The sequence below is a fragment of the Xenopus laevis genome, chromosome 9_10L (genome assembly GCF_017654675.1).
Source record: "Xenopus laevis strain J_2021 chromosome 9_10L, Xenopus_laevis_v10.1, whole genome shotgun sequence".
NCBI classification, from domain to species: Eukaryota; Metazoa; Chordata; class Amphibia; order Anura; family Pipidae; genus Xenopus; species Xenopus laevis.
In genome coordinates, this window is record NC_054387.1 from 19,089,571 (window position 1) to 19,111,148 (window position 21,578).

At 39.0% G+C, this 21,578-nt stretch overlaps 2 protein-coding genes across 2 annotated transcripts in view; one reads left to right on the forward strand and one right to left on the reverse strand.

Annotated features, from left to right (window-relative positions):
* LOC108701997 (traf2 and NCK-interacting protein kinase) overlaps positions 1–21,578 on the reverse strand; it is a 1,005,599-nt gene that overhangs the window by 945,697 nt on the left and 38,324 nt on the right. The window lies entirely within an intron of this gene.
* abca8.L (ATP binding cassette subfamily A member 8 L homeolog) overlaps positions 1–21,578 on the forward strand; it is an 85,866-nt gene that overhangs the window by 50,990 nt on the left and 13,298 nt on the right. The window contains exons 23-32 of the mRNA XM_018235043.2: positions 648–775; positions 2,063–2,200; positions 6,765–6,875; positions 7,896–8,066; positions 11,154–11,267; positions 11,784–11,894; positions 16,149–16,208; positions 16,519–16,610; positions 18,496–18,604; positions 20,727–20,844. Of these exons, the coding sequence (XP_018090532.1) occupies positions 648–775; positions 2,063–2,200; positions 6,765–6,875; positions 7,896–8,066; positions 11,154–11,267; positions 11,784–11,894; positions 16,149–16,208; positions 16,519–16,610; positions 18,496–18,604; positions 20,727–20,844 (1,152 nt within the window). The remainder of the gene's footprint in view (positions 1–647; positions 776–2,062; positions 2,201–6,764; positions 6,876–7,895; positions 8,067–11,153; positions 11,268–11,783; positions 11,895–16,148; positions 16,209–16,518; positions 16,611–18,495; positions 18,605–20,726; positions 20,845–21,578) is intronic.

Below are 21,578 nucleotides of genomic sequence, written 5' to 3' on the forward strand. Positions count from 1 at the left end.
TGAATTTTTAGGAAAAAAAATCATGAATTTTTATTTAAAAAAATCATGAATTTTTCATGATTTTTTCATTCGGAGTTCAGTAAATAACCCCCTTAGAGTTGTAGTATTTCTGGTCAGGAGATATTTGAGGCAGCACACAGACCATCACGATATGGTGGTTCAAGGCAAAAAATATATATTCCAGTGTGATAAGATTCTTTAATATGCCACTTAATTTAATATAAACTATCTGTTGCTCAAGTATTTATTTTGGGGTATAGTTTTCCTTTAAGATTTCTATTAAAGATGGCATAGGGAAACCCGTAAAAATCCAGAAAGCTCAGAATCACTGATTCTCCCCTTTTCTCTGTAATAATAAAACAGTAGCTTGTACTTAATATAATAAATCCTTATTGGAAGCAAAACCAGCCTATTGGGTTTATTTCACGTTTACGTGATTTTCTAGTATTCTTATGGTATGAAGATCCAAATTGAGGAAAGACTCCTAATCCAGAACGATCGGGACCTGGGATTTTCTGGATAACAGGACCCATACCGGTGCTAGAAAACTGAAATGTTCTGTGTTACTATAAAATGAAACTGTGACATCATTGGTCTAATCTGACACAGATTTCATATCTTATAAAAGGCATTTCTATCTGAGGCAGGTTCATCTATTGAAGACTTTGTTGGTGCAGTGAAGGAACAGAATATTGCAGTGTACGTGACCAGTGGCAAATATGACATGGACACTGTAAAGTACAGAGGAGCCATTGAGGTCTCTCAAGCTGAAAAGGTGAATTAAATTACTGGAATGTTTTAGAGAAAGAAACAAACCTTGGTATCATGAGCTACTCCGTTGCTTTATCATTTGTTCAGAGAGCAAAGCTCTCGTCTCCAATGTTCAAGTTAAAGGGCCGGTAACAGCAAAAAATTTTTTTAAAACATTTGTTAGTATACATCGACAAAAAAAACACCAAGGGGCCCATTTACTTAGTTCGAGTGAAGCAATAGAGGAAAAAAAGTTCGAATTTTGAATGGTCGAATATGGCTACTTCGACCATCGATTGGGCTACTTCGACAATCGACTACAACCTTCGAATCGAACGATTTGAACTAAAAATCGTTCGACTATTCGACCATTCGATAGTCAAAGTACTGTCTCTTTAAAAAAACTAAAAAGAGACAGTTCGCCACCTAAAACCTACCGAGGCCAATGTTAGCCTATGGGAAGGTCCCCATAGACTTCCTAACAATTTTCTGATCGAAGAAATATCCTTCGATCGATGGATTAAAATCCTTTGAATCGTTCAATTTCGAAGGATTTAATCGTTCGATCGAACGATTATTCCATCGATCGTTCGATCGTAGGAATGTCGGTAAATCCTTCAACTTCGATATTCGAAGGATTTTACTTTGACGGTCGAATATCGATATTCAACTCTAGGTAAATGTGCCCCCAAAACTCCTCTTCAGAAATATGACTATGAAGATTTTCATTCATCCAGGTCATGGTATATCTAGTATAGGTCAATCTAAAAACAACTGGACTTGCTGAGTAATCATTGAAGACGTTTCACTACTCATCCGAGCAGCTTCTTCAGTTCAACTGAGGAGCGTTTTTCAATTTCCTTCTGACTTTTTCCAGATTTCAAATGACCCCATCTAAAAACAAATGCTCTGTAATGCTGCAAATATATTGTTATTGCTCATCTTTCTATTCAGGCCCTCTCCTATTCATATTCATATTCCAGTCTCGTATTCAAATCAATGTATGTTTGCTAGGGTAATATGGACCCTGCAATTGTTGAATAAAAAGCTAAATAACTCAGAGACCAATAATAATAAAAAACTAAAATGAAAACCAGTTGCAAATTGTCTTAGGATATCACTCTCTCTACATCATACTAAAAATTAATCAAAGCTGAACAACCCCTTTAATGTCACTTTTTTTATCTATATGGTGGAAGGCTTTTCAAATAAAATGATATAAACTATTTTATATAATTTCAAACATTGCTCAAATGTTGAAATATTCCAATAAGGTAAAACTTACACTCTTCTACCTCAACTTTTGATTTAGGGCTACAGTTTCACCATTGTGGGAAACCCCAAAGCACAAAATGCATTACCGGTGCTTGTTAATATCATCAGCAATGCTCTTTTGAAGATCTTCAGCTCACCAGAACACATCCGTGTGTGGAACAATCCAGTAACTGAGGTGAGTATAGTGATCATAGGAATAAAAGAGGAATGAAAAGAGAATGGGATGATTGGCAAATCATTTATCATTTTGCACAATTTGTTCCTGGTCCCCTGAAACACATGGTGTTCTACTATAGTACAGGTATGGGATCTATCATCCGGAAACCCGTTATCCAGAAAGCTCTTCATTTACGAGATGGCCCATAGATTCAATTTTATCCAATGAATCCAAATTTTTAAAAATGATCTCCTTTTTGTCTGTAATAATAAACCAGTGCCTCGTACTTGTTCCAAACTAAGATAAAAATAACCCTTATTGGAAGCAAAACCAGCCTATTGGGCTTATTTAATGTTTACATGATTTTCTAGTAGACTTAAGGTATAAAGATCCAAATTACAGAAAGATCAGTTATCTGGAAAACCCCAGGTCCTGAGCATTCTGGATAACAGGCCCCATACCATTTCAAAGACAAAATATTAAGGGGCAGATTTATTAAGGTTCGAGTTGTGGTTTCCATGAAAATATTGCGTTTTCAAAGTTATTTTGGAGTCAAATATTGTTTTTTTTTGGGGGGGGAGGAAGTTAAAAAAAACTCAAACTCAAATTTTTTGAGATTTACTATATCCCAACCCTGGAAATAGCTTGAATCCAAAAATACACCATCTATAACTTGTTGGGGTCATGTAGGAGTCAGTAGCTGAGGTCCCTTGAACCATTTGAAGATGTTCGGGATTAACAACCCAAAAACTCAAATTAATGGAGTTATTGGTGGAAAAAAAACTTTAATCCCTTGAAACGAATGAGTTTTTGGGCAAATCCCTCTGAAAAAACTCAAACATCATGAAAGCTATTAAAGGAGAACTATACCCCCCCGAACAATGTTGGTCTCTATAAAAAGATATTGCATAAAACAGCTCATGTGTAAAACCTTGCTTTGTGTAAATAAACCATTTTCATAATAATATACTTTTTTAGTACTATGTGTCATTGGGCAATCATAAATATAAAATTGCCATTTTGAAAAATAAGGGGCCGCCCCCTGGGATCGTATGATTCCACATGCACACAAAGATACCAAACAAAATATACTTGTTAGGTCACATGAGCCAATTAACAGACAGAGTTCTGTCTTTTGCTTCAGCACTTCTTCCTGTTACAGTTAGAGCTGCAGTATTTCTGGCCAGGTGATCTCTGAGGCAGCACACAGACCACCACAAAATAGTGGTTCAAGGCAAGAGATGTAAAAGGGCAAGATTTACTTAAATATATAGACCAGTTTGGTAAGATTCTTTAATATGCCACTTAATTTGATATAAACTATCTGTTGCTTAAATATTAATTTTGGGGGTAAAGTTTTCCTTTAAAGGAGAAGAAAAGTCTTTGTTCACTTGGGGGTGCCAAATGTTAGGCACCCCAAGTGATTGTATTTACTTACCTGAAACCCCGGGCCGGTGCTCCTATCAGCAGAAAACTGCACCGGCCAGGGGTTCTTCCAGTGAGCACCACAGAGCGCTTCTCTTCCGCCTTCCGCTTTCTTCACACGGCTGCGCATTCGAAGTAGAACGAAAATGCGAATTTTAACTAAAACGTCAGCTATTACGTTCAACTGTGCAAGCGTCTGCCCCGGGAAATTTGAAGCAAGAAGCTGGAAGAGAAGCGCTCCATGAGGCTCACTGGTATAACCCCGGGCCGGTGCAGTTTTCCGCTGATAGGAGCACCGGCCCAGGGTTTCAGGTAAGTCAATACAATCACTTCGGGGTGCCTAACATTTGGCACCCCCAAGTGCAGGATGCCTTTCCTTTACCTTTAATAGCCTTCATGATGCCGAAAAACTCGATCATTTCAAGCGATTAAAGTTTTTTTTCCCACCAATAACTTAATTAGAGTTTTATTCCACCTTTCCTTTCCGGCTCCTTATTTGCATATGCAAATTAGGATTCGGATTTGGTTCAGTATTTGGCCGAATCTTTCGAGGATTCGGCTGTATCGCAAATATTGGATTCAGTGCATCCCTAGCAGCAACACATCTCAAACATTTAAAGGGATCCTGTCATCGGAAAACATGTTTTTTTCAAAACGCATCAGTTAATAGTGCTACTCCAGTAGAATTCTGCACTGAAATCCATTTCTCAAAAAAGCAAACAGATTTTTTTATATTCAATTTTGAAATCTGACATGGGGTGAGACATATTGTCAATTTCCCAGCTGCCCCTGGTCATGTTACTTGTGCCTGCACTTTAGGAGAGAAATGCTTTCTGGCAGGCTGCTGTTTTTCCTTCTCAAAGTAACTGAATGTGTCTCAGTGGGACATGGGTTTTTACTATTGAGTGTTGTTCTTAGATCTACCAGGCAGCTGTTACCTTGTGTTAGGGAGCTGTTATCTGGTTACCTTCCCCATTGTTCTTTTGTTTGGCTGCCTGGGGGGAAAGGGAGGGGGTGATATCACTCCAACTTGCAGTATAGCCGTAAAGAGTGATTAAAGTTTATCAGAGCACAAGTCACATGCCTTGGGGCAGCTGGGAAATTGACAATATGTCTAGCCCCATGTCAGATTTCAAAATTGAATATAAAAAAATCTGTTTGCTCTTTTGAGAAATGGATTTCAGTGCAGAATTCTGCTGGGGCAGCACTATTAACTGATTCATTTTGAAAAAATTTTTTTTCCCATGACAGTATCCCTTTAAGAAAGGGTCAGGTTTCTCACTGTGTTGCTTTACCTATTCTTCAGAAAACGAACTGTCTGGTAACTCAGGAGAGTAATTCCTGTAGTTCTGAAAGTGAAATGTTGTCCTATTTTTCCCAGATAGGATAGGGCTGGATTTCAGCCACTCAACAGTTCGGGGACTCTTTTGTCATACATTTTGTCAGTTTCATTATGTACCAAATATTTACAATGGGTGGCAAGCTGGGATTGAGTGCAGGGCAGTTAAGCACCCAAACTCTTTAATTATGGAACTATGTTGTAATTCGTGAAGAATATAGTTTTTAATAGTCTTACTGAAAACCGCAAAGTCTTTCCTGAAAAAGACATTGTCTGGATGGGCAGCATGTGTTGCTCCATATTCTGTATATATTGTTCAGCATTAATGGTTCCCATATGTGCAAGCTAATCCACCCTCATACCAGAATGGAACTTCTTGAACTGTGAGTTGATAACAAGCCGAATGGTCCTTCTACTATTTAGAAGAGAAAAAGAGAAGGTGCTCCAGAATATCAATATAAATAGCTCACCTAGTACATCCAGTGGACCAACCCCAGACCTCAGCTTCAGAGAGCGGCAAACCAGTATGTGCACCAGGGCTAACCAGCACTTAAAGGAATCCACGGCCAGAAAAATGTTATGTAAAAATTATGTTTATTAGTAGAAATTTGAAAATTACACATCTCCATGGGCCCTATGCGTTTCATACCCTAAGGACATGTAGTTATGGGCTATGAATGTAAGTGCCCTGTAATACCGTAAGGCCATGGAGATTTTAAATTAACATCATTTTGTACAGTTATGTTTGTGGGTGTGTGAATAAGTGTGCAAAAGGGAGCTAAAGTGTGCAAAACAAAAATCTTCGCTTTAAATGTGTGTGTACATATAGGGGGTTATTTATCAAGGTCCGAATTTTTCTAAGTATTTCTAACATAAAAATCCGATCAACTCCGACTGCCTGAATGGACCTAATTTATCATTTAAAAAGGCAGAAAAACTTGGGTCTGGCTTTCTGACTTTTTGGTCCAAAATCCCCAAAATTATTGGGACCTTCCCCATTGACTTATACAGGACCTCGAGAGCTTTGAGATGCCAGATTTTCGTAGTCAGGCTTTAATAAATTCCGAAAAATCCGCCGTCTTTTTTTTTAGTCCGAAAACAACAAATTATTCGAATTTCGGATATTCGAAGCATAATAAATAATCCCAATAATGTACGTTCTTGGCAGATTGAGCACTTGCCTGGCTGCACCTATTCCATACGTGCTAGACAGGCAAAGGGTTAATGCAGTGCTACCTTGACTTTCGACTTTGTCCCTTGTGTACAGTATTTTTTCTGTATTAACTGTAGATGACGAAATCCCCAAATTCTTTGCAATTTTACGTTGAATAGTATTGTTGCAATATTTGCCTGTGCAGTGTGACACGGAGTGGGGTTCCACTCCCATCTTTTTTAAAACCATTACTGCCATTTGATTCAAAATGAGCATATATTTTCTCAAAAAACTATAACCTTTCTCCGTTTCAACATGGTCTTAGTCCTATTTGCAAATGAATATAGTTTGTAAATGATTTGCAAATCACACAAATCCACAGTGTCCCAGTTTTTTGCAAACAGGGTTGTATTATGGAGGACATATTTCACAGCGCTATATAAATAAATGATGATGATGATAGACACTGTATATCTGTAGGCCTGGACATCTGTTGCCCATTGTTTTCACTGAGCCAAAAGAAGAATGTTAGGGGTTCTTGTTTATAAATAAATTCAGTTTTGATACAACTTGAGCTGAAGCTCGGAGATAAAAGTACTACAGGGTGATGTTGTTCTTAGTTGTGTCAAAATGTGATCATATTTTATTACTTTTGTTTTATGCAGTTTTGGACTGAAGATTTTGATTCTATTACATTCTATTCTGGTTTTATTTTCCTGTTATTTGCATCTGGCCTTGCCCCTCACTTTGCATTGAGCAGCATTGATGACAGAAAGGTAAGGAACTGACTCATCCACACTGGGGACTTCTGTCTGTTTAGGGGAAAACGTAACACAATGTATCCAACACAGGGTAAAATATGCATTTATAGTAGGCAAATTCAAGTCCGATTATACATAAGGAGGAGAAGAAGAAGCTCTTGACCCAAGCTTCAAACATCAAATCCCTGATCCATTCTGATTTGAGCCTAACTCTGGCTCCAGAATGCCCGCTTCAGCTGCAGAGCCCAATTACCCACAAATAAGCATGGGCAATATGGGATAAAATCAAATCAAAATATGGAATAAAACCATATCCCCAAGATTCATGGTACGATTAGACTATATCATTGCCAGCTGTTTATTGTATTTTGTAATGCAACTTTACATTACATCAATGTTCATCGTCTGGCAACATCAAGCAGTTATCTTTTTACACACTCAAAAGAAAAACATTACAGGTATGGGATCCGTTATCTGTAAATCCATTATCCAGAAAGCTCTGAATTATAGAAAGGCCGTCTCCCTTAGAATCCATTTTATCCAAATAATCCAAGTTTTTTTTAAAAAAAATATTTCTTTGTTCTCTGTGATAATAAAACAGTAGCTTGTACTTGATCCCAACTAAGATATAATTAATCCTTATTGGAAACAAAACCAGCCTATGGGGTTTATTTAATGTTTATGTGATTTTCTAGTAGACGTAAGGTATGAAGATGCAAAAAAAAAAAAAAATCAGTTCTCCGGAAAACCCCAGGTCCCGAGCATTCTGGATAACCGCTTCCATACCTGTATTTAGATCATAAGCTGGAGTCTCCTAATGGTCGTAAGTAAAAATTCACTACCCTAAGCAGTTTTAAACAACTGTGTGTACACACATAAGAGATAGAATAAGTTATGAGAAGGGTGTGATGGGTTTACTGTAGCAGTCTTAGTTAACAAACTGAAAAGATGCAAAAACACCCATTAATTTGAGGGGTTTTTTTTAAAATAAATTTGCTGATATAACAGTGACTGACTTCTTTTTGACGTGTTTAGATCAAGGCTTGCACTCAGTTGAGGATTTCTGGGATCTTTCCATCTGCATACTGGCTTGGCCAAGCGCTGGTTGATATTGCTCTTTACTGGATCTTGCTTTTTCTGATGGTCGCCATACTGTTTTCCTTCAACCCCCAGATTATTTTTAGCTTTATCCCTGCTATTGTGATGGTAAGGATTACCTGAACATGTGTTTCTTGACCACTTTATCAAACTCAGGGTTTTATATCAACCATTCATTGTCTTATACTGTCTACATTGAAATGTCCGGTTGCCTCTGATTAAGTATGTGTCAGGCTCTTTTGGAGACTTAAGTAGGAAGAGCAGTTAAAACTGCTGTTAGTGTACAGCTCGCAGGTCTTGACACGCTGAGACGAGTGCAAGTTACAAAAGCGTGGTCGAATATCAGGCAAAGGGTCAGCAGGCAGGCAGAAGTATAACGTAGTCAGGAAACAGGCCGAGGTCAGAGGCAGGCAGAAGATAGTCGTATCGATAATCAGGCGGAAGGTCGGTAGGCAGGCAGAAGAGAATCGAAGTCCAAAATCAGGCCGAGGTCGGTAACAAGAAAAGCAAATCCAATCAGGAGACACCAAAAACGAGTACAAGCAAGGGAAATCACCAAGCACTGTTTGCTCTCGCTGACGTCTATTTACAGGGACAAGTTTGGCGGCAAAACGTAACGACGCATCGTTAACGCGCCCGCGTCCGTCGCGACGCGCGCAAAGACGCCCGCGTGGACGGCAAACGCCGAGAACACGCTGCAGTTACAGGTACCTTACAGTATGTTACCAATGTGACATGAGTTAAAATTGCACGCCGAGCAATACTGTATATATGATGTCCGCAAAGTGTCAGACTTCTTGCTTCTAACCATTTAGCCTGTTTCATGATCATTCCCTAATTGTTTATGGGAAAAAGAAACTTCATAATGGAAGAATAGAGTAAGTAGGTATAAAAAACTAGGAAAATAAAGAGGTTGAGTGAGGAGAGGAGGAATAATAGTTTGGAAAGTGGGCTCACGGTCTAAGGTTTTCTGGTGGGTCCCTGGCATCCCAGTCTGACAGAGCCGGGCCAACCCGGCCAGGCGCCCTATGCAACCTGGCCGGGCACGGCGCCGGCTGATATCACGTTCGAAACGCATTTACTCATAGACATACCAGCAGCGGCCGGGGAGACACAGAAACTGCTCTCGTGAGTGCATGCGCAGAAGCGCATTTCCACATAGAAATTCCAGCAGCAGCCAGAAAAAGACGGGACCAGACATGGGGTAGGCGACAGAGCAGGTATGTGCCTGGCGCCCCCACCAGCTTTGCACCCTAGACACGTACTCTGCTTACATCTAGTTCCGGCCCTGCAGTCTGACACTGTGTCCGCTGTTAAGATACTTAATACCCATCTGCTGTGCTAATCTCATAAGGCTTTGCTAAAATCATTGGTGATGAGCGAATCTGTCCCGTTTCGCTTTGCAGAAAAATTCACAAAACTGCTCGAAACGCATTAAAGTCAATGGGTGTTTTTTCTTATGGCGTTTTTTTTAACAGCACATTTTCAACACAGTTTTGCCAAATAAGTTCGCACATGGCGAAATTCAGGATTTCGACGCGAATGCATGGCTGGTGAATAAATTCGCTCATCACTAAAAATCTGAAGCTAAAATACAATGCAGCTATGACGGCTTACTCTGGGTTTTAAGAAGTTAAAAAAAATTGAAATTTGTATTAATAAATTAAAAATTAAAGGTATTCTTTTTTTTATGCATTGAAGGTCCCGAGGCATGTCACATGTAGCATCCTAAACTCAAAGCTACCTCCATGGTTTAGGAACCCTAATTTCACAAAAAGCAGCCAAGGGTGGCAGCTGCATTTACATAAAGGGGCTGGAGATTGGATACTGGCTAGGGTTAAGTGAGAGAGAGCAGTTACAAGGTCAAAACTGGAAAACAGAGGAAGTTATACAGGAAAGGAGTAGAGATAAGGAAAAAAACTAAGATATAATTAATCCTTATTGGAAGCACAACCAGCCTATTGGGTTTATTTAATGTCTCCTTTAATCAAGTGTTCTAATCCTCAACAAACTGGTTTAGTCTTGAGTCAGAATATCTATTAAAGGCAAGAGAGAGTCATAGGAAAGAAGACAGGGCTCATTTACGAATACAGGACAATTTATTCGCCAGACAGGAATTTTCAGTGAATTCACACATTTGGCTGTCGCTGAATAAATTTGCGAATTCACCAGCGTCAAAGTTTTTTGACTCCAGCGACGATTAACGGATGCCCATTGACTTTCAACTTTGACGCCGGCACCCATTTTGATGCCGGTGAATTGTCGCCGGCATCAAAATCGGAGTTTTGCAGGAAATTCCTGAATTCACCCATCACTATTCAGCTGCTCTTCCGTTTGCAATGTCAGCAGTCTGGTTGCTTGGGTCCAGATCACACTAGCAACCATGCATTGCTTTGAATAAAAGACTGGAATATGAATAGGAGAGGCCTTGCATAGCATTTGTTTTTTTAGATGGGGTCAGTGACCCCCATTTGAAAGCTTGAAAGAAGAAGAAGGTAAATAATTCAAAAACGACAGATAAAAAACAATTAAAAAGTTGCTTAGAATAAGGCATTTTAGATCATACATTGGGGCCGATTCACAAAGGGTCGAATATCGAGGGTTAATTAACCCTCGATATTCGACTGGGAATTAAAATCCATCAAATATCGAAGTCGAAGGATTTTAGCGCAAAACGAACGATTCGAAGGATTTAAATCAAACGATCGAAGGAATATCCTTCGATCAAAAAAACTTAGGAAAGCCTATGTGGTCCTTCCCCATAGGCTAACTTTGAGTTCGGTAGCTTTTAAGTTTTTTCTTAAAGAGACAGTACTTCGACTATCGAATAGTCGAACGATTTTTAATTCGAATGATACGATTCATAGTCGTAGTCGAAGGTCGTAGTAGCACATTCGATGGTCGAAGTAGCCCAAAAAACACTTCGAAATTCTAAGTTTTTTTACTTCGAATCCTTCACTCGAAGTTAGTGAATCGGCCCCTTAAAGTTACTTAAAGATAAACCACCCCTTTAATACCCATCACTGGGTTTTCTCCAGGAACCACTGAGCGGTGCCAGAGAAACCTTCATTAGCGATGTTGCTAGCTTCTTCTAACTTGTTGTCAGTCACAGTATATTTACTCAACATGCCTAATCATTTCCAGTATTAAAATTAGGTTGTATCCATTAGAGCTAATGCCTAATTTCTGTTCTAGATTACAGGCATCCTCGGCTATGGAGCTTCGATGGTCCTTTATGTTTATGTCATTTCCTTTGTTTTTGGAAGAGGAAAAAGTCACCATGACGGCTGGTCTCTATTCTTTGTTCTAGTGAGTACATTTATATGGTATAAAAACAATACCAATAGCAATGCCATATCATTGCCATGTAGCTCAATAACTTATTGACACTTGGAAATATATAAACTTGTATAACGTCTAGATCAGGGGTTCCCAGCCATTTTGATCTGTGAGCAACACAAGCATGCAAAACTTTTCTGGGGTGCCAAATAAGGGCTATGATTGGCTATTTGGTGGGCCCTATGTGGACTGGCAGACTACAGGAGGTTCTGTTGGGCAGTACAGCTGGTTTTTATGCAACCAAAACTTGCCCCCAAGTCTGGAATTCAAAAATAAGCACCTGCTTTGAGGCCACTGGGAGCAACATCCATGGGGGGGGAGTAACATGTTGCTTGCGAGGCTACTGGTTGGGGATCACTGGTCTAGATGATATATTTAGAATAATTGTTCAGCAAAATGCATTTAATTAGATGTTAACAATAATGTGTTTAACCCACTCCTACACGATCGGCACGGCCAATCGCCTGTTATCGGTTTTTGTTGCAGAGTGCTTTTATTCCAATGATTTTGATGGATTTCATCCAGATTCACCCCGTTACTATAATCATCTTCTTTCTGTTACCTGCAAGCACGCTATGTGGCATAGTGAAATGCATAGTAAGTATTTCTGAATGACGTGTTTTCATTTATTGTATAATGAATGGGTGTCCTTGATTTCTTGCATTTGCCGTATTTAAAAAAAAAAAAAAAAAAGAGACTGCGTCTTCACTAAATAACTCCTCCCCTAATATCCAGTTATCCTCATTTTAGTAGATATCCCGCAAATGTCATGTTTTAAAGGAGAACTAAACCCTAAAAATGAATAGGGCTTAAAAATTAGATTTGTCTGTAATATAAGTTGATGCTACAGGGCTAATTAGCAAATTCTGATGCTAATTGCACTGGTTTACGTGCTGCCATTTAGTAATTATCTGTATTAATTACTAATCAGCCTTATATTGTGACATGTATATTCTATGTGTACTGTATATTGTGAGTGGGTCCCTAAGCTCAGTAAGTGACAGCAGCACAGAGCATGTACAGTGAATCAGCAGAAAAGAAGATGGGGAGCTACTGGGGCATCTTTGGAAAAACAGATATTTACTGCTAAAGGGCTTTGGTTGCCTTGGGCTGGTACAGAAGCTCAAAACATAATGTATGACATTCTTACCCTACTTCTTTAGTTTAACTTCCCTTGTCCTTTAAAGGGGTTGTTCACCTTTAAATTAACATTTAGTATGATGTAAAGAGTGATATTCTTAGACAATTTGCAATTTGATTTCATTTTTTATTATTATTTATTTTTTTTTATTTGTGTTTTATTCAACAGCTCTCCAGCGTGCAATTTCAGCAATCTGGTTGCTTGATCCAAATTACCCTAGCAACTATGCACTGATTAGAATAAGAGAATAGAATGTGAAAAGGAGAGGGCCTGAATAGAAAGATACATAATACAAAGTAGCACTAACAGAGCATTTGTCTTTTTAGATGGGGTCAGTGACGCTCATTTGAAAGCTGGAAAGAGTGAGAAGGCAAATAATTCAAAATGATAAAAAAGGAAAAATGAAGACCACTTGAAAAGTGGCTTAGAACTGGCCATTCTATAATATACTGAAAGTTAACTTCCCCTTTTGAACCACCCCTTTAAGAAAAATCCTACAGATTGGCCTCTAAAAACAAATCTCTCTCCATCCCCAATAACCGTTTCTATAGGAAGTGCTGCCCCATTTTTCTCCTTCAGCCAGTGCCTCCTATGGAGTATAGGGAGGTTTACAGACAAGAAGCAACCAAGCCTAGATGTTTTTTTGTTAGAAGAGGCAGAGTGGAGGTTGCAGTATGATCTTTCTAAAGTACAGGTATGGGATCTATTACCCAGAATACTCGAGACCTGGGGTTTTTGGAGAAGGGATATTTCCGTAATTTAGATCTCCATACCTCAAGTCTACTAGAAAATCATGTAAACATTAAATAAACCCGATGGGATGCTTTTGCTTCCAATAAGGATTAATTATATCTTAGTTTGGATTAAGTATAATGTACTGTGTCTTTTATTACAGGAAAAAGGGAATCACTTTTAAAAATCTAAACTATTTGATTAAAATGGATTCTACAGGAGATGGTTTTCTGGATAGTAGGTTTCTGGATTACATATGCCATACCTGTACTTCCTAAGAGATTAGCCACAAACATCTGAAATCCCTGATAAATAAATGGCCAGCCATACAGGCCTGTGTGGTCAGCACAGTTTTGACTTTGTGGTGTATTTTGACAGTGGTATTTCTTTCATTTCCCACGAACCTCTGAGTACTGGGGTGTTTTCTGAACAAAGATTTTTAGTGAAGCAGTATTCAGTTATAGGTAATTAAATCAAATGTGAAAAACTGGCTAATTTGAATGCATGTAACTGCTCAAAACTGATTACTGCCAAATTGGTTGGATTAGCTCGTTAAGCCTTGAACTTCATAGGCAGGTGTGTCCAATCATGAGAAAAGGTATTTAATAGGGATGCACCGAATACACTATTTTGGATTCGGCCGAACCCCCGAATCCTTCGTGAAAAATTCAGCCGAATACCGAACCGAATCCGAACCCTAATTTGCATATGCATATTAGGGGTTGGAAGCGCAATTTTTTTTACTTCCTTGTTTTCTGACAAAAAGTCACGTGATTTCCCTCCATGCCCCTAATTTGCATACGCAAATTAGGATTCGGATTCGGTTCGGCCTGGCAGAAGGATTCAGCCGAATGCTGAAAAAGGCAGAATCCCGAATCGAATCCTGGATTCGGTGCATCCCTAGTATTTAAGGTGGCCCATTGCAAGTTGTGCTTCTGTTTGACTCGCCTCTGAAGAGTGACAGCATGGGATCCTTAAAGCAACTCTCAAAAGATCTGAACCCAAAGATTGTTCAGTATCATGGTTTAGGGGAAGGCTACAAAAAGCTATCTCAGAGGTTTAAACTGTCAGTTTCAACTGTATGAAATGTGATCAGGAAATGAATGGCCACAGGCACAGTTGCTGTAAAACCCTGGTCTGGCAGGCCAAGAAAAATACAGGAGCAGCATATGCGGAGGATTGTGAGAATTGTTACAGACAACCCAAAGATCACCTGCAAGAACATCTTACTGCAGATGGGGTATCTGTACACTGTTCTACAATTCAGCGCAATTTGCACAAAAAACATCGGAATGGGTGATGAAAAAGAAGCCCTTTCTGCACTCACACCACAAACAGAGTCGCTTGTTGTATGCAAAAGCTCATTTAGACAAACCACAGTCATTTGGAACAAAGTGCTTTGGACTGATGAGACAAAAATTTAGTTATTTTGTCATAACAAAAAGAGCTTTGCATGGCAGAAGAAGAACACCGCATCCCAAGAAAAACACCTGCTACCTACTGTCAAATTTGGTGGAGTTTGTGGGGCTGTGTGACTCGTTCAGGAACTGGGGCCCTTGTTAAAGTCGGGGGTCGGATGAATTCAACCCAATATAAACAAATTCTCCAGGATAATGTTTAAGAATCAGTCACAAAGTTTAAGTTCAAAAGGGGTTGGATATTCCAAAAAAGACAATGGCCTTAAACACACTTCGAAATTTACAATGCAGAGGGAGAAGCACAATATTCTGGAATGGCAGTCACAGAAAATCTTTAAGATGATTTGAAGCAGGCTGTCCATGCTCGGCAGCCATCAAATTTAACTGAACTGGAGAGATTTTGTATGGACGAATGGTCAAAAATACCTCCATCCAGAATCCAGAATCATCAAAGGCTATAGAAGGTGTCTAGAGGCTGTTACATTTGCAAAAGGAGGCTCAACTAAGTATTGATGTAATATCTCTGTTGGGGTGCCCAAATTTATGCACTGGTCTAATTTTGGTATGATGCATATTGCATATGTTCTGCTAATCTAATAAACGTTGTCACTGCTGAAATACTACTGTTTCCATAAGGCATGTTGGATATTAAAGGGAGGTTGCTACTTCTCATCCAATGATAAACAAAACTCCAAAGAATTAAGAGGGGTTCCCAAACTTTTTCATATGACTGTAATGTACTGGTACTGGTAAAACTGGTGTGTTTGCTTCAGAAACATTACTATAGTATTGTAGCTATTGGGGCAGCCATTCAAGCACAGGATTCTCAAGAATCCCATTGTATACTACAGTGTTTACCTGTTTTCATGTTTTCTGCTGTGTATCCTGTGCCTTTTTATGCTTTGAATGGCTGCCCCCATGGCTACACAGCAGCTTGTGTATATATTATAGTAGAGTTTCTGAAGCAAACACACCAGGGGGCACATTTACTTAGTTCGAGTGAAGGAATAGAATAAAAAAAACGTTGAAATTCGAATGATTTTTGGCTACTTCGACCATCGAATTGGCTACTTCGACTTCAAATCGAACGATTCTAACTAAAAATTGTTCAACTATTCGACCATTCGATAGTCAAAGTACTGTCTCTTTAAAAAAAACTTCGACCCCCTACTTCAGCAAGTAAAACCTACCGAGGTGCAATGTAAGTCTATGGGGAAGGTCCCCATAGGCTTTCTAACAATTTTCTGGTCGAAGAAAAATCGTTTGATCGATGGATTAAAATCCTTCGAACCGAATTTGATCGAACGAATTGCGGCAAATCCTTCGACTTCGATATTCGAAGGATTTAACTTCGACGGTTGAATATCGAGGGTTAATTAACCCTCGATATTCGACCCTAAGTAAATGTGCCCCCAGATGTACCAGTGCAAAGCAACAGTAAATTATATTCCCATTACTTAAAAACACTATTCATATTTTTGGTGTTACTGTTTCTTTAACTAGCGCAGACGAATCCGTGCATTCTATTCACTGAACCTGTAGTTGTGTTTTGTGTTTTAGGATGTCTATCATTTTGACAGATCGACATTAGAAGATGAACATCTCCTGTATCTGTTTTTAGTAAGTTCTGTTATTGTTATTTTGTTGTTCTATTTTGGAACATGTCAACCAGTGCTCCAATAAGAGATGTATACAACTTTTCCCCAAACACTGGCAGTTGTTCTGGCAGTTCATGCATATTACAAACAAGGGAATCGGGTAGCCACAGTTTGTTAGAATGCTGAGTAAAGGCTTAATATACAGGCACTCAAAGTCAAGATGAGATCTCAAAGGGAACATCATAAAAGCTATATTAATCACTTATACGTATCCAAACTGAATCAATGTACCACTGCACCCTTCCATCAGCTGTTTTCTGCTTATTTTTCAGCCATACATACACATCTTCATATTCTTGGTGATGCTTTGGGGCTTGGAACGAGTATTTGGGATGAGGAAACTCAAAACAAATCTGTTTTACAGGTTAGTCCAGTACAGCTCCAGGATGTTGCCCTCCTAATTAGGGGTCACCTTACTGTAACTGTCTAATGTACCAGCAGTAGTGATGAGCGAGTTGTATGCCAGGTATGGAATTTCTTCGCAAAAAGTTCACCACAATAAAAAAGATTTCACCAAGACAAAGACCCACAAGGAAAAAAAAACACCCATTGAATTTAATGCATTTGAAGTGAGAAAAAACTGGAGAAAATTGACTTTAATACATTTGAACAAAAAGTCACCAAGACAAAAAAAAGTCACTTAAAAAAAAACACCCATTGACTTTAATGCATTTGGATTTAAAAAAGTTGCATGTGTAAGAAAAAAATGATCATGTAAAAAAAATTGTTGTCTATTGACTTCAAAGCAATTAGTGAATTTTTCTCCCGTTTTGCAAAGTTTTTGACAAAGCAAACTGAAACAAATTCGCTCATCACTCCAAGTCCAGCAGGTCTTCTTGCAATTTTCCCAACTATGCAGGCATGGAAGGTTGCTTTCAAGAAGAGCTTTCCCAGAAGCATACTCCTCCTTAGGTCCCACCACTTGCACTTCATTAAACGGATTCTGTCATGATTTTTATGAAGTATTTTTTATTTCTAAATTACACTGTTTACACTGCAAATAATTCACTCTACAATAGAAAATTTAATTCCTGAACCAGCAAGTGTATTTTTTTCCAGTTGTAATATTGGTGTGTAGGTAGCCATCTCGGGTCATTTTGCCTGGTCATGTGCTTTCAGAAACAGCTAGAACTTTAGGATGGAACTGCTTTTTGGCAGGCTGTTGTTTCTCCTACTCAATGTGTCGCAGTGGGACTTGGCTTTTACTATTGAGTGCTGTTCTACCAGGCTGCTGTTATCTTGTGTTAGGGAGCTGCTATCTGTTTACCTTCCCATTGTTCTGTTGTTAGGCTGCTGGGGAGAAAAAAGGAGGGGGGTGATATCACTCCAACTTGCATTACAGCAGTAAAGAGTGACTGAAGTTTATCAGAGCAAAAGTCACATGACTTGCGACAGCTGGGAAACTGACAATATGTCTAGCCCCCATGTCAGATTTCAAAATTAAATATAAAAAAATCTGGTTGCTCTTTTGAGAAATGGATTTCTGTGCAGAATTTTGCTAGAGCAGCACTATTAACTGATGCGTTTTGGGGAAAACATTTTTTTTCCCATGACAGTATCCCTTTAATAGGTTTATATAAACAGCTACAGGTGTGTGAGCCGTTAACCAGAAAGCTCTGAATAATGGAAAGGCCTTCTCCTGTAGACTCCATTTTATCAAAATTTATAAAAATTATTTCCCTGTAATAATAAAGAGAGCACCTTGTACTTGATCCCAACTAAGATATTACTAATTCTTATTGGAAGCAAAACCAGCCTATTGTGTTTATTTAATGTTTACATGATTTTCTAGTAGACTTAAGGTATGAAGATCCAAATTATGGAAAGGTCCGTTATCCAGAAAACCCCAGGTCCTGAGCATTGTGGATAACAGGTCCCAAACCTGTATAACAAAAGGATACTAGCCAACTATAAGGATAAATTAGTGAGCAACATGATGAAGTTGTTGGGAGAAAATGGTAAGTGGAAGATTTGTGAATAGCAACATTAACAAATGGGTGAAATGCAGAAGAGATGGATCAAGTACAACAGATTGTGAATATGCTGCAACTGCACAGTAGATAGATGAAACCCACAGCTCACCAAATTGCTTTTCTTAGCTGCTTTAGTCCCTTCCTCATGTTCCAATATGGCTTCGCACACACTATCAAACACTTGTGTTTAACACGGCTCTCGAAGTGCTTAGTAGGTAAAGATACAAATATAGGTCATTACACTGTAGTAACGCATTGTTTTACCTAAACATGTAGAAATAAGGTCCTGAAAAACCCAGAGGAGTTGGATAAGGATACAGATGAAGAGGTGTTGGCAGAAAGAGAGAGAGTTAAAAAGTCTGCAACCACTAACAACATGGAAGAGGTAAACTATCCTTTTGGTATTTGGACCCCATTCTTACAGCTGGACAGGGTTTGACTGGGCTGGTGGGACAGCTCCTGACCTACCTCTTTACCCTGGTTGCTGCAAAAAATGGGGGCAAATGTGGGTTGCAGCTGGGGGCACGGAGGGGCTTTGAAAAAGTGGTCCTCAGACCGACCCTGCCGCAGGAGCAATTTATAATATACGCTAAAAACAGATGTACAGAGAATGAATGCTGTAGGTAAACACCTTTGTTGAAAAATAGGCATTTAAACATGTTACAAAGAATCCAATTTAAGTGATTAGCCTAGAGCTCAGTTTGTATTTTTCCTGTAAAACTCCATCCATTAAAGGGGTTGTTCACCTTCCAAACACAATTTTCAGATTGTTCACCAAACATAAAGACTTTTTTCCAATTGCTTTCCATTTTATATTTTTTTTAATAATTTTTCCAAAATTAAAGTTGAAGGTTCCAGTCTCTGGCAGCTTAGTGATCCACGTTCAGATGCTGAGCTGTTAAAATTTGCTCCATTAGTTGATACATTTCTCAGCAGCATCTGTGGGAATATTAGCAACTATTGTTTTAATTCGGCTGCCTTTAACGAAACTCAGAGATTCTTCTCGGCAGGGCCACAGAAAAGTATCAACTAATGGATCAATTTAGAACAGTTACAGAGTTGGCGACCCCCTCCCTCCCAGCACTGCTTTAGAAAGACATAAGAAGGGGAAAAAGGAAAGTTTAAAGGAGACATTTTGTGTAAAAAATAAGAATGTACCAGTGCATTATACTCATTTTCGATGTAGAAGAAGTGTTTCAGGCTGATTTGTTGAATAGTTCTGCAAAAACCCTAATAATCCTTCCCTTCCACTTCCTGCTCCCTGAATTCCCAGGCTCTTAGCTCACTGCACTGTAGGACAGGAACCAATCAGCAGCTAGTAGGACCTGATAGGGAACTGAAGCCTGTCTGTGCTTGTATGACTGCAGGGCTGTGATTGGCTGTCCCCTCCTACTGTTTTTCTGGCAGGGACCTTTAGGGTATGCCCACACCTCATGTAAAACAGGGACCAGAGAACATCTATAGGGAGCTCCAATAAAGTGGAGTTTTTAAAGATAATAATTTTTAGCACCATGTAAAAGCAACACCATATATTACTCATTATTGCCTAGAAAATTAGGTTTTTTTTCATTTATCCTGTATGTCTCCTTTAAACTTCCATATTATATTGAAATAATACTATTCAATATTATTTATTTCTGTTGAACTATCTCAAAACAACTGAACTGAAAAAAGTGCTGGAAGGTGAACAACCCCTTTAAAAAAGAACCCCTGTGGCTACAATTTCAGGGTCAACCCTTTTCCCAACAAAGCTTGGTGACAGCAATGAATAAATAGCTGTTCCTGTTCCTTTGAGCTCCCTTAAAATGAATAAATAGCTGTTCCTGTTCCTTTGAGCTCCCTTAAAATGAATAAATAGCTGTTCCTTTGAGATCCCTATAAATGAATAAATAGCTGTTCCTGTTCCTTTGAGATCCCTATAAATGAATAAATAGCTGTTCCTTTGAGATCCCTTTAAATGAATAAATAGCTGTTCCTGTTCCTTTGAGATCCCTAAAAATGAATAAATAGCTGTACCTGTTCCTTTGAGATCCCTATAAATGAATAAATAGCTGTATCTGTTCCTTTGAGATCCCTATAAATGAATAAATAGCTGTGCCTGTTCCTTTGAGAGCCATATAAATGAATAAATACTTGGTCCTTTGATAACCTGGAGTAAAATAGGCATCACAGTTAGTCGAGACTCCAGTCCTCAGTATTATTGACCACTGTGTAGAGAGAACACAAGGAAGGAACTACAGCTATAAAGGTGTTTTTTATGAAGACAGTAGGACTGAGCACAGAAAGTCACTTTAACTTGAGGACACTGCCTCGGACCTCTGTGGCCATTTTGGAAACTATGCCTTGCAAAACCACTACAAAGACTGTTAAATGGAGGACAAGTCTGCCCATGAAGCTAGTGGCCTGGATACAGACATGCAAATAAAAATGTGGCTGATGTATAAACGGTACAGTAGAATTGACCCCATTTTTTTTTTTTTTTTTTTAATCTTTGTTTTATTGTAAAGAAACCAATCATTATAGTAGACAGTCTGCGCAAGGAGTATAAGGTCAAGAAAGGAGGATCGTTTTTTAAGAAGAACAGAAAAGCTGCCACTAAAAATATCTCCTTTTGTGTCAGGAAAGGTCAGTACATATTTTATAGAACAGACTGTTGGCATGTAAGTGATTTGCACCTTTAGTGTATTTGCACAAGATTATAATGGGATCTTGTATTAGAACTCCTTTACATATCTTTCAATACATAACTGTAACAGGTTCTCTGCAAGTATGCAGAATGTAGATGCATAATGCATCCCTGTAGATTGCATATACATGACTATAAAAATGAGTGCAAATCACAGTTTTCCTTCTGGTCCTTAAAGGGCACCTGTTGAGTAAAAATGTTATCCCCAACCAAAGGTACAGGGTAATAGAGCCCGCATTTCGGTTGGGGATAACACTACGCTACCCGCACCGGGAGGGAGCTCCCGGTGCGAGCAGCCATGTCCGGTCACTCGCATGCACATAATGAGTATGTACCACGAATTGCGCATTGCGAGTGACACAACATGGCTGCTCCCTCCCGGAGCGGGAAGCTTAACGCTGGCGGGGGGCATTTTTGTTTAAAAAAACGACTGTTCCCCAACTGGAATGTGGGCTCTATTAGCCCGCACCATTGGTTGGGGATAACATTTTTACCCAACAGGTGCCCTTTAATTCAGCCCTGAAACTTACCCATACAAATACAAAGTGACTAACATCGTTAAAGTTTTATGCAACTTGTGCTGCTGTAAGCTGTAATATGTTTATTATCAGTTAATGTGTGTTCTGCTCTAAACCAAGCCTCACTTGGGGCTATTCATGAAATGCCCCCAAAG